The sequence below is a fragment of the Podarcis melisellensis genome, assembly GCF_964234715.1.
Source record: "Podarcis melisellensis genome assembly, chromosome: 3".
Classification (NCBI taxonomy): Eukaryota; Metazoa; Chordata; class Lepidosauria; order Squamata; family Lacertidae; genus Podarcis; species Podarcis melisellensis.
This window is the reverse complement of record NC_138530.1, coordinates 88,144,882-88,160,637: the sequence shown is the minus strand read 5'-3', so window position 1 is coordinate 88,160,637 and position 15,756 is coordinate 88,144,882. Positions and strand designations below refer to the sequence as shown.

At 39.9% G+C, this 15,756-nt stretch overlaps 1 protein-coding gene across 2 annotated transcripts in view; it reads right to left on the bottom strand.

Moving 5' to 3' along the window:
* The window catches only part of KHDRBS2 (KH RNA binding domain containing, signal transduction associated 2), a 341,718-nt gene that overhangs the window by 119,036 nt on the left and 206,926 nt on the right, over positions 1-15,756 (bottom strand). For both annotated transcript variants that reach the window (XM_081906474.1, XM_081906475.1), the window contains exon 5: positions 1,411-1,538. In XM_081906474.1, coding sequence (XP_081762600.1) covers positions 1,411-1,538 — 128 coding nt within the window. The remainder of the gene's footprint in view (positions 1-1,410; positions 1,539-15,756) is intronic.

Below are 15,756 nucleotides of genomic sequence, written 5' to 3'. Positions count from 1 at the left end.
AGGATTGTGATCATACCTGTTAGCCTCACCTCCTGGTCATTCCCACTGCCCATACATTGGACACCAGATCTACACATCTAAGGATTTTCACGTGTAGTATAAACTGAACCATCTAAACCCTGCAAAACTGAAAGTAGAGACTGTATAGTTTATGCCTACATGTATTGAAATTTATGCATATAGGCTTCTGCACAGATGTGATAACCAAAGCATGTGCCATGGGAGCAGGACTGGCAGCTGCAGTCACAATTGTTTATAAAGGTAAATGTCTACAAAGGGCTATCTCATGATGGTTGAAAAGGCAACCATCTGAACCTACAACTTAAAAAAACATGCAACCAGGATTCTTCTCATTCAATCTTTTAAAGCACTCGACCAAGAGCTTAAAATTACTTTGAGGTAATAGAAATAACGACAGAAGGACAAACACTTACGGGGGCTTGCAAAACGTAAACTAAAGGTAATGAGTCAGTCTACCGCACACTGCTGCTTTATAAACTCAAGAGATCCATTTGTTAGCCCTGAACGTCTCCTATTAAAATGCACCAGCAGTCAGTTAAGTCCTTCTATGGCAAATGGAATGACTCCTAAATTAATGTAACATGACATAAAAGTATTTTGTGAAATTGTAACTGGGCCTAGGCAAGGTTCCTTGAATTGCTTCTGATTTTGAGTACGACGTTCGTAACTTATTTAAGGACCTAATGTAACAAAGCAGTTCTTTAAAGTCTCTGTGAAAAGCAAGCCCCTACCAAACAGAAAGGTTTTAAGTTGTATGGATTTAGCCAGGGGTACTCAGTTTTGTTTACATATGGACCCCCAATCTGTCACTTAAAATCCTGGGACTTAAGCCATAATTAACTTTCATATTGGTCTGGAATTTAGTTGCAACAGTCATTAGTTCACTCTCAAACCTATTTTAAATTCCCTTGTATTTCAACCGCAGTTAAAAGTTCAGTGAGAAAATTTGTTTGAAAGAAAACATAGAAAATATCCATATTTTTCTTCTGTCAGTCTTTCTGACTGAGGAGTGGGGAACTTTGCATTTCCTTGTGGGCAACATTCCAGCGACATATACTAGTGATGTGTGGTGCCAGATGTAAAAGTGGACAAAAGAATGGACATGAATCTTACCTTTGCAGGGGAGGCTACATTCCAGCCATGCAAAAGCCATCCGAAAACCTCCACCCTCCTTGAAGGAAGAAAGAGGCAATGTGTGTTCCAGAACACATTCCAGACAGGCAGAAGCACTTAAGGATATGTGGCCCATGAAGGTCAATTTGGTCCCCAAGTCTGAGATTCTGCAGCTTATCCAAATTGTGGTTGATTTAAAAAACACCATCTGTACCTAGAGTCGCAGCTACTGTTTACCTGTTAGCGTGGTTGTAAAGAAGAGCAAACACAACTGACCTTGAAGGGGCTGCAGGAGGAACCCGGATTCCTCTTCCCCGCATCGCTCGTCCACGAACTGACTCTTCTGAACCATTTAGATATGATAATTCTCTCAACTGCTCTTGACGGATTTCATCATTATAGTCCTGGAAAAGAGTAGGCAGAAGAACATCCTGTCATCTGTATAACTTGGGTCACTTTTGATTTCAAAATAATTGGAGATACATACATACATACATATATAGGCTTAAATGAATCTTTTTTTAATAAGTAGAGTGTTTGTTTTGTTCTTGGGGGGGGGAACCCTAAATATTTTACATGGATACATTATTCAAATATATGCAGTGCACTATGAACCAATAAAAGTTATTGCTTATCCCATTATACCAAGCACATTCACACCCATATATGTTCAGTTGAGCTGAATACACCTTGCTCCTTCGCCAGTGTGCTTAAGATTTCAGCCTTAAACCCGCATATGGAAACCATGTGCAGACACCCAGTATAGACAGTCATCTAGTTGAGAAAACAATCCATGGAGAATAGGATGGAACTGTATTCACTGATTCTACCTTTGACCTCCACATGTTCAAGGTCATGATTGCCAAGGGGGCTATGCTTATACACCCAAATCCAAGTAATCAATCCTTTGTGCAATCAACATCCTACAAAAATGGAGTGTACAAAAATGGAGAGTACGGATCATACCAAGGAGCTTATACACATTTAGAGTATGCACATATGCCTCAGTGCAAATAGGAACTTCTATGTGCAAAGGCTGGTAGTGGACGTAGTGTCAGTAGGCATGATCCTATGCCTCCCCTTCTCCTTTAGAACACTCCTTTACGAAGCTGTCACTTGGACCTAGGAGAAAGCCTAATCTATACTGTGAAAGAACTAACAGGATATTTTAGTAGCAATGAACCTAATGATCTTTGACCATTTGTGTCTTCAAATAATCGCCTTCATCACAGAGCCGCAAATGTCTTCAAAATGGGAGTTTCTGCCTTCAAGCCTTAAAAACTGCATTAATTTGGAAAATATTACACAGTGAAGTCGCATGAGGCACAGGTTTCCAAATAAAATCTCAGTGCACTAATTCCAGAGCACTCTGTGTGCTTCTTCTGAACCAGTAAGCAGAAGACTGAACCAATGTTTCTTCTGAATCTGATAACAGAATTACATAAGAAGCCCACCAGAGAAAATGTGTAGTAATTCTACAGCAGTCATTTTAAAAAAATGTGCATTAGCACCACTCTCTTATGTCTGCTGCTGTACTGTAAAGACTCTAATGCATTTGGTGGCTTTCAGGTAGGAAAACAGCACACCAGATTAATTAAGCCTTCCAAAAAGGAGGAGGGGGGGGGAATTCCTCTTTGCAACCTCTAAGTAATGACAAAGAAAGCAAAAAGAGAGAATGCTCCAGTGGCAGAAAGACCAGTCTGGTTTCAAAAGCGACACCTTTGTTGCATTAAGAAAAAAAAAGCACCAGTCATTTGTTTACACAGCACTGTGGCTTACAGTGACAGTTTGCTATAGATTTGTAATAGCAGTACCTACACAGTTATAAAAAAAGGAGAAAAATGTATATCAAAGTGGTTTCATTTTGCCGTAATCACAAAAAGACAGGGGAATATTCTCTGATGTATTGAGCCCCAAGGCATGCTACTAGAAAGGCATCCCAAAGGGCTTTTTAGCTTATATATGATGTTTCTGCACACAGAATTCTTCCTTTGAGCTATCATTCCCCATGGGTTTTATCCCATGTTATTTGTTCTTCATAATTAGGAGAGGTTTAATTCTAATATCAAACTAAGAGCTGGCCTGCACATTTTGCTTATCAAAGAGAAATGCCTTCGCATTAGTTCCCATTCCTGCCTATAGCTGCAGTAAACAAATCTTCTGTCCTATGAAATGGGGAATCTGATGAAGAGCTGGCATGGAGATATCCAATGCTGTGAGGGAACAAAATGAAGTACCACAGAAATCAAGAAGTACAGTTGACAATAGGCTTCTCTCAGTCCACAGACGTAGAGGTGTCATTGAGAAACTTGGTATTTCTGGATGTTTTATGTGAGGCTCTGCGATAATGAGATCTAGTAACACCAAATAAGAAGACAGAAAGCATGCCACCTATAATAGTTATGGAACATTGTCTCTGTTGGGAACTTATTTAGGGACCAAGCCATTTAGAATTCAGGTCACTGAATATGTGACGTCTGATCTCCTTGATGAAGAATTGAAAGAAGTCAGTGGACCAGCCTTCCACTGGAAAACTAGATTGCCTCCAGCTTCCAGAGAAGGTTGAGGGGTTGTTTTTAAGAAAACAAACAAGTCAGTCTTAACAAGGAGAAATATCAGAGACAGGTACAACACAAAAGCTAACGCCCCAAAACCTAACATAGCAGAGCCTTTCCAAACTCCCTTCTCGCTGTACTCAAACCTTGCTTTAAACTGCCTTTCTCCCCCACTCCAGTGCCATTGCTAGATTTACCACATGTTGCATAAGATTAGTTTTGAGGATCTGATCAAAGACTTAGCAATTAGAAAAAGTAGGATATTATTTTTCAAATATAAATAAAGTGGAAGTATACAAAAATAAACATTATTTTCCATCTTACTGTAGGTTTTTATTTCATCTTGAAAAATATTTTTTTAATGATTTATTATTCTTTATATTTTGAATTACATATTTGGGGGCCTCAAAATCTTTTAAGTGCTTAGGGCTTCTAAAGCTCTTAATTTGGCCCAACTCCCACCCACAACCTCCTACCGAAAGGACGATATCTCTCCCACCCCCACCTTGTTTTTCTTTCTTTGTCTCACCTGCCAGAAAAAGTGCCCCCCCCCCTCAGTGCCAGGGAGAAGAAGGACCCCCAGCAAGTTATGCCCTCTACTATTGCCCTTCTCTCAGGGTGACCCATTTGGCTCTGAGGTGAATTCCTGCAAGGGTCAGCTATCAAGTCTCAGCCCAGTCCACGTGTCTCTTGCACTCCCAGTGACTCTGTCAGTATAGTATGACAACAGATCAGTGTAACTATTATATAGTGAGAAATGCATTTTATGATTTATTTATTTTTACTTTTATAAGCTTTGGTATCTTTGAGTGTACTGGTTTAGGTTTTTTTAGTTTTTAGAAATATATAATTAGGGTTTTACAATTTGCGACCCAACAAGAGAATACAGGCCAATATCAATGCATTGTGTCAGCAATTTTATCCTGCCCTTCATGCTTTTAGTAACTCCCAGAAAGCAGCAAAAATGGATGAAACTGAGAGAGTTCCCTGCATGCTGGTAGGATAACAAGGTCTTATTTAAAAATAACTGGTTAAATACACTATTTGAACTGTCAATCTATTTATAGTGGGAATAACAAAGAAAGACAACTGTATGCAAACAGAGAAAGAGAAAAAGAGAGAGAGTGTTTCTAGTTATGGAGTTGAAATATTTCATTTTTATAATTGCAAACATTTATCATATGTGCTCTATTTGGCATGTAATGAAACTGCAATCTTCTAAACCTGAAGTCTGCAATTTTAGATTACAAAGCTCACTCCAACTCTTTCATTAATCTGGAAGGCAACATTAAATGAATCTTTCATAACTATTACGAGTCATACTAGAAATGGAGCTGCATTTCTGAAGGCAGCTGAATGCAGAGCCTTGCACTGGAGCTGGATGCGGTGCTCCTAAGACTTCCAATAACACAGAGATTGCAAGTCTGATGGAAGCTACACAGGAATAGCAATGAAGAAAGACAGAAAATGTGCCATAGAATTTGGTATGAGCAAACACTGGGTCGTTTGCACAAGCTCAAAAACAAGCTTCTTTCTCTAATGTGTTAAGCTACATCTTCAAAGCGATCAATTATGGACAGTTCAAGTTAACGAACAGTAGTTAGTTCGCTGGGTAGAAAGAAGAAGACAGCACAGTTTTCAAGGGTGCACTTTACAGCAGTCGGTGCTCCTACGCAGTCTCTTTCCATGGGTTTCTGCCGGACTTGCCCATTCTTGCCCATACAGTGGTACCTCGGGTAAAGAACTTAATTCATTCCGGAGGTCCATTCTTAACCTGAAACTGTTCTTAACCTGAGGTACCACTTTAGCTAATGGGGCCTCCCGCTGCCACCGCGCGATTTCTGTTCTCATCCTGAGGTAAAGTTCTTAACCTGAGGTACTATTTCTGGGTTAGCAGAGTCTGTAACCTGAAGCATCTGTAACCTGAGGTACCACTGTACAGTTGCTCCCAGTGAGTTTTTTTCCTATAAAAATAGGTGCCGGTACTCACCATGAAGTTGTTACAGTAAGTGCCACAGTTTTCAACAACCAAAAAGGGGGTGCCGGTACTGCATACCCTTGAGTACTCCCAGAAAAAAACAACAACTGGTTGCTCCCTTGTATTCTTATGCATAGAAAGGAAAATACACACACACACACACACACACACACACATACACACACACACACACACACACACACACACACACACACACACTGAATCAAGTGAGACTCAAGCATATTACCGTAATTGGAGAGGGTGTCTGTGAGAACCACTTATAATGCTCAAACCACACACACACCTGTTAGTCTTTAAAGTGCCACATGACAGAGGTGTGCAGGCAATTAGGTTCAGGGTTTCTTTGCTGACTAAGTAAAATGGATTCACTTTCCTCTTTGGAGGAGGCTGTCCCTTGCACTTTCTTACCTTAAGAGATGATCCAGTGGTTTGTATTATTGTACATTTTCTAAAAACTCTGTCACTTCACAGTTTCCGCTGCCCTGTGCCAGCCCTTACAAGCCATTTTTATGGGCCACAAGCCTCCAAAATCAGCCTTATGTTACAATGCTGCATAGTAGAATGTTGCCTGTGAAGTTTCGAACGGCTCTGCTTTGTTGGTTTAAGTAGAGCCACATAGGGTTTTTTTAAAATGTAATTTATTTATTTTTTTTTAAATCCTGCACTGCAAAGCTAAGTGAACATGAAAATTCATAGATCTTCAGTGCTTTGAAGCCTGATCTCTTGCAGAGCCCCTGGACCTTAAGAAACATGCATATACAGCTATTCTGTACAAAAAGTATAGAAAAAACAGCAACAGAGCGCTCTGTGACTTTATAAGGGTCCTGCTTGCAATTGGGATAGCAACAAAATATAAAATGGAAAGTAGACCAAGACATTCAGTAGTAGAAATGGGCTTCACATTTTGCTAGTTCCACATACTGTTCCCTTTGTGCTGTTGGGGTTTCAATACTTTTCCTGCTCCTTTTTTCCTATTGCTTGTGGTGGATGTTTTACTTTGGTTGCTTTTAATTGTTTTATTTTGCTATAAACTGCCCCATATACAATTGTAGGTGCTGATGACTATGTCATCAAAAAAGGCCCTGCTGTCAGTGCACCGTTTTTAAATTTTTAAATTGAAAGTATCTCTGAAATTGTAAGTGGCTGAGTGGAATCATCCACATTTTCAAAGCTCAAGGCACAGAGAAGGGATCTAAGCAAGTCTGTTCTTTGCTGTGATTCAGCTGAATGCATGTCAGATTTGAAATGCAAGTTCAAGTGCATCTCCTCTTGAAAGCGATACCGTGCAGATAAACATCTTATCAGAATTTGCATTAAAACATTGATGTTATTTACCTGTAGTGTATTGCTTTGAAAGGGAAACATTATGGAATGTACAGTTCAATGCAATTGCATTGATTGGAGGTTTTGTGAATCATCAAAAGGTTGAGGCTAGAACCCTTCTTCCTCCCCCCTGCCCTCAGTTTTTATAATGGTAACATTTTCAAGTTTCATTGAAACCTCCCAATGGAAAAGAGAGAGGGAGGTCTGGGACAATGCAAACCTTGATGCTTTAATGCTAAACACTGTGTGGGTGTTGTTTTTTGAGACTGTGATCATGCACACAAGCAGCTCAATGTTCCATTTAGATAATGAAAAGCATACATAAGCATAAGTGGATACCTATGTTTAGAGCCTCACTTAACTTCCTGCTCATGCGTATTTATGCTTCTGTTATCTAAACTTTAGATTCTAACTGAAACATTGAGAGAGCCATGCTCATTAACACATCCAATTCTGGAGTTTCTTGCACACAATGAACTTGCACATAAGCATAGCTGGAAGCAAAAAAGATTCACGAGAATTGCAGAGATGGAAAGCTCTGGCAAGAACAAGTTGTGCATATACACGGTTATTCCTAAAGTATGGCTATCCAAACCAGAGGAATGGCAGAGAGGCAAATGCATAGACCCGGCTCTGTAACATGGACAAGATATATCAAGTACAGATGGAAATTTGGAGAAGACATTTGAAAGTATCTCTACATGTGAATACTTTTTTATTAACATATACTGTACATTCTCCTTAAAATGAAACAGTTATTTTGCTAAAAACTGTTTTAAAATTATGGATATAATATATGATATCAATCCTATGCACGAATACTCAGAATGAAATCCTGCTGTGTTCAGTTGAGTTTACTCCCAAGTAAGGTAGAGGGAGAAGGTTAAGGTAAAATAAGGTAAGTGTATTTACATGCATGTATGTGTGTGTGTGTGTGTGTGTGTGTGTGTTTGAAAATGGACACTTCACTAGTCACTGCACACATGAAAATTAATTTCCTTCATTCAAATCCACTGCTTAAGTATGAATTATTGACTGCTGCAGTGTTAAACCCAGCAGTCTCTCATGTAGTAGCTGCAGAATGAATGAACTTTGCATGCATGCCAGTGAAGAAAAAATGATTTGACAAAACTGAACTTCATTTTCACATTTCAAACAGTTAAGACAATCAATCTAACTAGAACAAGCAATGAAAAGTTTGACCATCCTGTTACCCTTTTTTTTTTTTGACCGGGATGTGTGTGTGTGTTTACCTACTTGTAGTCATTTCTTTCACCATAGAGATTAATAGGGCCATTCTGAATCAGTGCTATAGTGATAAGTTAAAATTCCAGGTGCTGCAATTTTAATAGCTACAGAGGGTTTATAGTATAAAATGGTAAGTACCCAGATACCTGGGATGTATGGGGAATATGGGGAGGTATATTACCTCTGGTGGGGGACATGTCATGTTCCTCCTGGGGTAGTTTGCCCAGCTTTGGTCCTGTCCCCCCTGCACTCAGCTCTCGCCTGTGGGTCCTAGAAGCGTGTGACAATGCCACATTCTGAGAAAAGGCTTCAACTGGCAGGCTAAATAAACTAGGCGAGGGTAGCCAATGGGTCTCAAAGCCTCAGTGAGTTAAGAACTTTTATGTGAAGACTGGGTCTGGTGGATTGAGTGGACAAGACTAGTAGTGGGTAAAATGGTCAAAAAGGTGTTTTCTGCATGTGCTGTAAGGGGAAGTGAGGGGCAGATGGGGAGCATCCAGAGATCTGCTGTTAGTCTGTGTGCAGTATACTGAGACAGGTGGACGAATGGTCTTATTCAGTACAAGGCAGAGTCTAGAAGAAGAAGAAGAGTTTGGATTTGATATCCCGCCTTTCACTCCCCTTCAGGAGTCTCAAAGCGGTTAACATTCTCCTTTCCCTTCCTCCCCCACAACAAACACTCTGTGAGGTGAGTGGGGCTGAGAGACTTCAAAGAAGTGTGACTAGCCCAAGGTCACCCAGCAGCTGCATGTGGAGGAGCGGAGACGCGAACCCGGTTCCCCAGATTACAAGTCTATCGCTCTTAACCACTACACCACACTGGCTCCCAGTCTAGTGTTCATACTGTAAATATGTTCATTTATGTGTTGGTAGAGCTAAAGAAGTCTGGATGGAATGGTTCAGTGAAGTGGCAGGAACTGTAAGACCACCACTTCCTAGAGGCGAAAGTGCCACTGCTGACAAACTCAGTTAGCGGTGAGGAGGAGGAGGAGCAGCCTGATAGTAGAATCAGAGTTGGTTATCTAGTCCAACTTCCTGCTGGTGGAGGAAACAGACTGCTACAGCATACTGATAGATGATAACCCAACTCTGCTTAAATCTTCTAACAAAGGATAGTTCAGCACCTTTGAAAGCTGTCTGTTCCACTGTCAAACAGCTCGTACATTCAGAAAGTTCTTCCTATTTTGTTTACTTAGAATATAAATAGATAACTTATATACTACTTGACTTTTTAGAGATAAATCTCTAAGCAGCTTACAAGTATCACAAAATATTACAAATAAAAATCAGAATAACAAATACACTATTAAAAAGGAAACCACCCGTAAGTTAAAACAACACAATTGACAGCTGAATAGTATAATCCCCCTAAACCTCAAAAAAGGACAGAAGCGGGGGAGGGGGGAGAGATCAAATTGATAGAGCCTGCTGAATCACTTTTGGGAAGGTATTACAAAAAAATTAATCTAAACACATTTGGGTCTGGCCCTACCTTCTAGAGCAAGAGAAAACAAATCTGGTCCATAATTGATGTGACAGCCTTTCAAACATTTGAGGATGGCTATCCTATGACCACAATATATCTAAATGAGTACCCGAGAGTGGGGGGCAGTTGCTGTGTGTTGATTCCAAGCAGTTTACAAGCAGGTGACATCCCAGTGCAATAAATAGAGCCCTCTTTGCTGTACATCTTAAGGAAAACCAGTATCTCGTTTTTATTTTGTTTATTGTTGGCAGCACAATAAATCTAAAATGTGCAAGAAAGGCAACAATACATGCCCATTATCTCTAGGCAGTTTGCAGGCTGAATGAGAATGTCTTCCAGGTAACAGAAGCCCAGAAATGTCTACTGGCAGAGTGCAGAGAGGCATAAACCATGATCATGAATACCTCCTTCTGAGGTTAAATGACAGCTGAGGGAAATCTGTCAGTGTGCCATGGACAAGGCTAGCCAAATATAGATGTCATTTTTCTCTTTCAATGTGCTCAATTAAATCTGTCTGGCATCATCGGCTGGGGGTGGAGGGTAGGGTGGAGGGTGCTGAAGTTTCCAATACACCGGGCAGAGAGGGGGGGAAAGGTCTCACTCCCTAATAGCTAAAGAGGGCTTACTGCATCGTGTTTCTGAACACTGCTGCATTGTACTGACAGCCAGAAAGTCTAATTCATGTGTGTGTGTGTGTGTGTGTGTGTGTAATGAAAAATAGTTTTATAACCTGTTCTGTCCAGATGGTATCTTATGATGGATAAATTAAATAGGATTCATTTTTTTAAAAATGGAAATGCCACTTCTCTAGATTGTGATTGTTGTTCGAGCTCCAAACGATCACCAGCACTACATAAGCACTGTTTTGTGCACTTCATGCAGAATAAATAGCATTTAATTAAATGAGGCTTACTTTTGAGTAAACAACTCATAGAATCAGGCTACCCACATGCGGGATCAAAATTAGATGAATAGGAGAGAAACTGCTGGGTTCCATCAGAATATTGATGGAAACATATTCTAGTTTCTGCAATCTATCCGTAGCCTTATATATACACATACTGGGATCTGGTTTAGGGTGAGGGGAGAGGAATGGACAAATGAGATGAGTTAGTATTCAAAAAAATGAAGAAATACACTAGGGAAAATCCTTTGTTCATGAATAAGTAATGCATTCATTGTGCTTTGATGACAATTGGTATACTAATTTAACTGTTTTATGAGGGAACTTGCTGCTTTGTTCCAGTCTATCTCCCCCTCTTGTATACTGTATAGCGCTGTGATCTAAATTGCTAAGCCATTTAACAGCAAGTGCTGATGTGGAAAATTTAATATATTACTCTGATGGAAACTATGGCATGGGCACCCTTTTGGATATTGCAAACTGTCTCCTAAAACAGATGTTGGGCAATGAATTTCCTGGATTAAGGCAGCCAACTGTTGAAACACTTATAGTAAGTTAGTTTAGTAGGTGTAAATGTTGATAACCTACATTATTTATATTTAAGATGCTATTCTCAAGAAGTTTTTAAAAACCTGGAGCCACAGCAACACATTCCACTAGTGTAATGGGGTATTTTGCTGCTTTTTCCTTCCATGTGCCACCCCAATAAAGACTAGGGGGTCAGGATAACCCCATAACAGTGTGGCAGAGAGGAGAAATAATTCCATCTGGCAAGCAAGAATGTTAGTACTGATTAAACTACTGCATTAGTGTGACATTAAATTCCAGCCAATGTATGAACTCTTGTTTCCAAATTCGGGTAAGGTGTACATTTTCAGCCCTGAAGAAAGAACTTTATAGCTTCGTAAAGTTCAGTAGTTCCCTCCCAGCTACTTCCTTCAACAAATCAAGCAGGCCCAATGTTTAAATAAAAGATTGTTTATAAAGAGAGTGCCAAATGTTAGATAGCTATCAAAGCCTCTAAAAATTCCAGAGCACGAAATAAACCTTTCAACATAATAAAAAAGCAGAAAACACATCACTTTTGGAGGAAGGGGGGGGAGATGCGGTGCTGTCCCTTAAGTTGGTATAGCTTGAATAATACAACATTCATTTTTCTTAGAGCGTCATGTGTAGTGAAAGATAAATTAGTTCGAGGAGTTCAAGGTGCTACAGCAGCCTTTAAGCTTCGATGCCTTTAGGCAAACTTAAATGCCAGATGATTTCTTTAGAAGAAAGTTAAGAGTCACAGCAGCACATTTTTTATATATCTTTATAAATGCACTTCTATATTAAAGGTTTTTCCAGCTATACTTACAAAATGCTAATTTTAGGACCACAACTGCAACAGTAACTTGCTGATTATCAGAAATTGACATTGTTGCTCCATATGACTATAAAGAGACTGGACCTATGTCCTCAAGGCAATCCATTTAGGTGTAAACTTTCATAGGCTGAATAATTTATTTATTATTTTGACAGCTTTGTATACTGCTTAATTACAGTTGTCTCTAGAGACTTCCTACAAGGAAATAATGAGTTAAAACAATAAACAAATAATTCAATTAAAAAAGAATTTTAAAAGTCTTCAGCATTTGCTGGAAGCTCAACTGGGAGGGGGACTGTCTGACCTCAACTGGAAAGGCGTTCCATAAAATTTGGCCTACGATACTGAATGCACAGCTCCTGGTGCACCACTAATACTGACTCCCCTGAAGACCACAGTGATCAGATATATGAGAGAGCAGTGATTTAAGGTATCAGGTGGTTCCTGAAGTATTCCAAATCCAAGTTGTTAAGGGCACTGAATAATCAATGCAAGAACTTTTAACCTGGCCCAATAGTGTATAGGCTGCCAGTACAAGCTTTAGAGTGCTGAAGCTATGTGCTAGTGAAATTCTGTCCACATCCACAGAATAGCCACAGCATTTTGCTGTGGCATTTTGCACCAGCTGGAGTCTCCAGATCTGGTCGCATGGTAGCTCCACATAGAGTTAATAGCAACAATCAAGAGTGTTTGCACTTTGGTAGCTTTAGCAGAGGGCAGTTCAAAATGGTAGTAATGTATGTACAATTTGTCACAGCTTTCAGCCCCGCCCCCCGCAACTCTCTATCCCTGATGTATGCTAGTCTGCATTGATAAAATATTGCAGATATGTAGGATTGCCTCACAATTCTTCTGCAGTATTCTACTGATGTGCACATTTAAAACACCTCATAAAGAGAATATTGATAGTTCTTGTAGAGTTATATCAAATTTGCTTGTTTATCATGCTTTACCATTTCAGACAAGTGCATCAGTAAAACACTGCAGAACAAGAATCATGAAGCAATAATACATACCCAGTTACTTTTACAGTGTTTCATCAGTAACAGAGAAAAAGAAGACATAAATGAACATAAAGTTCCATCATTGTGTGTTTGTCCAACATTTGGAAATTAAAAAAGAACAATGGATAATTCCTGATGCATTGGTTCTACTTCAGAAACAAGCCTAGGTAATTCAGTATTCTAAAATTCAGATGAAGAGAATTTCAGAACCATGACTATTCAAGATAAGCAGTTTGTCCATGGAATACTTCATTTGTTTTTCTCAGTTTTCTTCTTCCTCCTCCTCCCCCTCCTCCCCCTCCTCCTCCTCCTCCTCCTCTTCTTCTTCTTCTTCTTCTTCTTCTTCTTCTTCTTCTTCTTCTTCTTCTTCTTCTTCTTCTTAGTATTAGTATTAAAACAAACTTCCTAAGTTACCAGCCAGTAACTGGACTAAGGCTGCAATACCCAGTGACCTGTAAGTCAATCCTTTTGAGCACAAAAGAGCTAAGATTTGAGGAGGCATGTACAGTGGAACCTCAGGTTAAGGACGTAATCTGTGACAGAGGCACGTCTGCAACCCACAGAGTTCGCATCCTGAAGCGCCGTGTATGCACAGGCGCGATCCAGTGCTTCTGCACATGCATAAAGCTTCTGCGCATGCGGCGAAACCCGGAAGTAACCCATTCCGGTACTTCTGGGTTTCCCGCAGTCCGTAACCCGAAAACACGTAACCTGAAGTGTCCGTAACATGAGGTGCGACTGTATAGCAGCATACTGTAACACTATAAAGCAAAGATATTGATTCGGCTCTTCATTCAAACATCAACTGTACAGAAAATCTTTCCTAGAATATCATTGATTAGCTAGCATAAAAGTAAATGGTGCTTGGGGCACAGGCAGTGTATGTTAAATAGAGGATACAATTCCAAACTTCTGATATTTTAGTCTGGCATCTCGATTCTATAAATTGCTGTAAACTGTAGTGACATTTTTATTGATTTTATAAATTAAAACAAATATATCTATTCTGCCCACGGATAGAATAGTAATCTGCATAGCTGCCACTGAACAGCCTTTTTGTGTCTGTCTCAGGAAACATCTATGTCTTTACAAGGGAAGAAAAGTATCTTCCCTCCCATTGCAGTTGCTGTTGCCATTGCTGTGGCTCTTGTTGGGTGCAAAGTTTCTTTATGGGATGCTGAGTAAGATAAGGCAAATACGGTATATCTCGCCTCTTTACAGCTGGACCACATTTCATAACTGCCTTGCTTCATACAACTTCCATGCTTTGGTGAGGAGAAAGGGAAATAAAAACAAGTGCTGGAGCAAGATTCCTAGGGTCCAGACTCGTTCTGCTATTCTGCATGTGTACACGGACTATGTGCTTGTCAAGAAATGGGAAAACTACATATGAGAGCTGACTGAACTGAAACGCACCTTTGGTCTTAAGCAGACCACTTTGAGTTTTTTCCCCACAATCAAGAAGTATAAATGAATAAATATGATGGTTGCATTTTGTGGGAAGGAGAATCATGTATATTGGTAACCGCTTTGAGGTTGCAGGGTGGTTTTGTTTTGTTTTTTTACAATCAAGAGGTATGTAAGTTTTATGAAATAAATAAATATGTTCTTGGTAGGCTTGTAACCCATATGAGAGTGTACATTCTGGTGTGGTTGATTTTGAGGGTACCTATTCTCACCGAATAACTCATATTTCTAGAGGTAATAGGATTATTTTGAAGCTCTCATACAGGAAATTTTAAAAGTTGTAACCCTGGGTAATGAAGCCTTAAGAGAGAGTATCATGACCACTTACTGTGTGGTGCCATATTTCCTCTACCAAGCACTAACCATATTGCATGCTGCTCATTCCAATGCTAGGTTATACTCCTGGAACCATTTGGGCATACAATGAAGCGGAGGAGGAGATAGTAGTTGCATGGTTGGAGTCAGGAGGCTAAAAATGAATGGCACTTCAGCTTGTTACAAGTGCCATGGAGAGGTTTCCATGGCCTAACAGCAAATCAATGTGGAAATCTACTCGTAGCTGAATCCCCAAAGAAACCTAGGTTTCGGTGGGGAAACATTTAAGAGTTACAGTGGTACCTCAGGTTAAGTACTTAATTCGTTCCAGAGGTCCGTTCTTTACCTGAAACTGTTCTTAACCTGAAGCACCACTTTAGCTCCTGCTGCCGCCACCCTGCTGGAGCATGATTTCTATTCTCATCCTGAAACAAAGTTCTTAACCCAAGGTACTATTTCTGGGTTAGCGGAGTCTGTAACCTGAAGCGTATGTAACCCGAGGTACCGCTGTATATGTGGTATTATGGTTAGAATGATGGACTGGGAACTAGAAGCCCAGAGTTCAAATCCCCACTCAGCCATGAAACTCACTGGGTGACCTTGGGCCAATCACTGTCGCTTAGCCTAACATATGTACTTCACTTGTAACTTCACTGTTGCAAGGATAAAAGGGGGAGAAAGAGCAAAGAGCTCACTCGACAAAAGTTCAGATACAAGCACAATAAACATGATTTTTGAAAAATAATTCAGCAGCCTACAATTGCAGAGTCATTTCTACATTGCAAAGGTTCGTTCTGATATGATAAATGAGACTAGTATTGATTATTGTTCCCTATCCTAACAACTTGAATACTCAGTCACCCCCATGTTAAATATATATTAGCTTTACAGGAAACAGATACCTGGAAGCTTTCAAAGGGCAAATTACTACAGTTCAAATGAAGTAAATGACTGG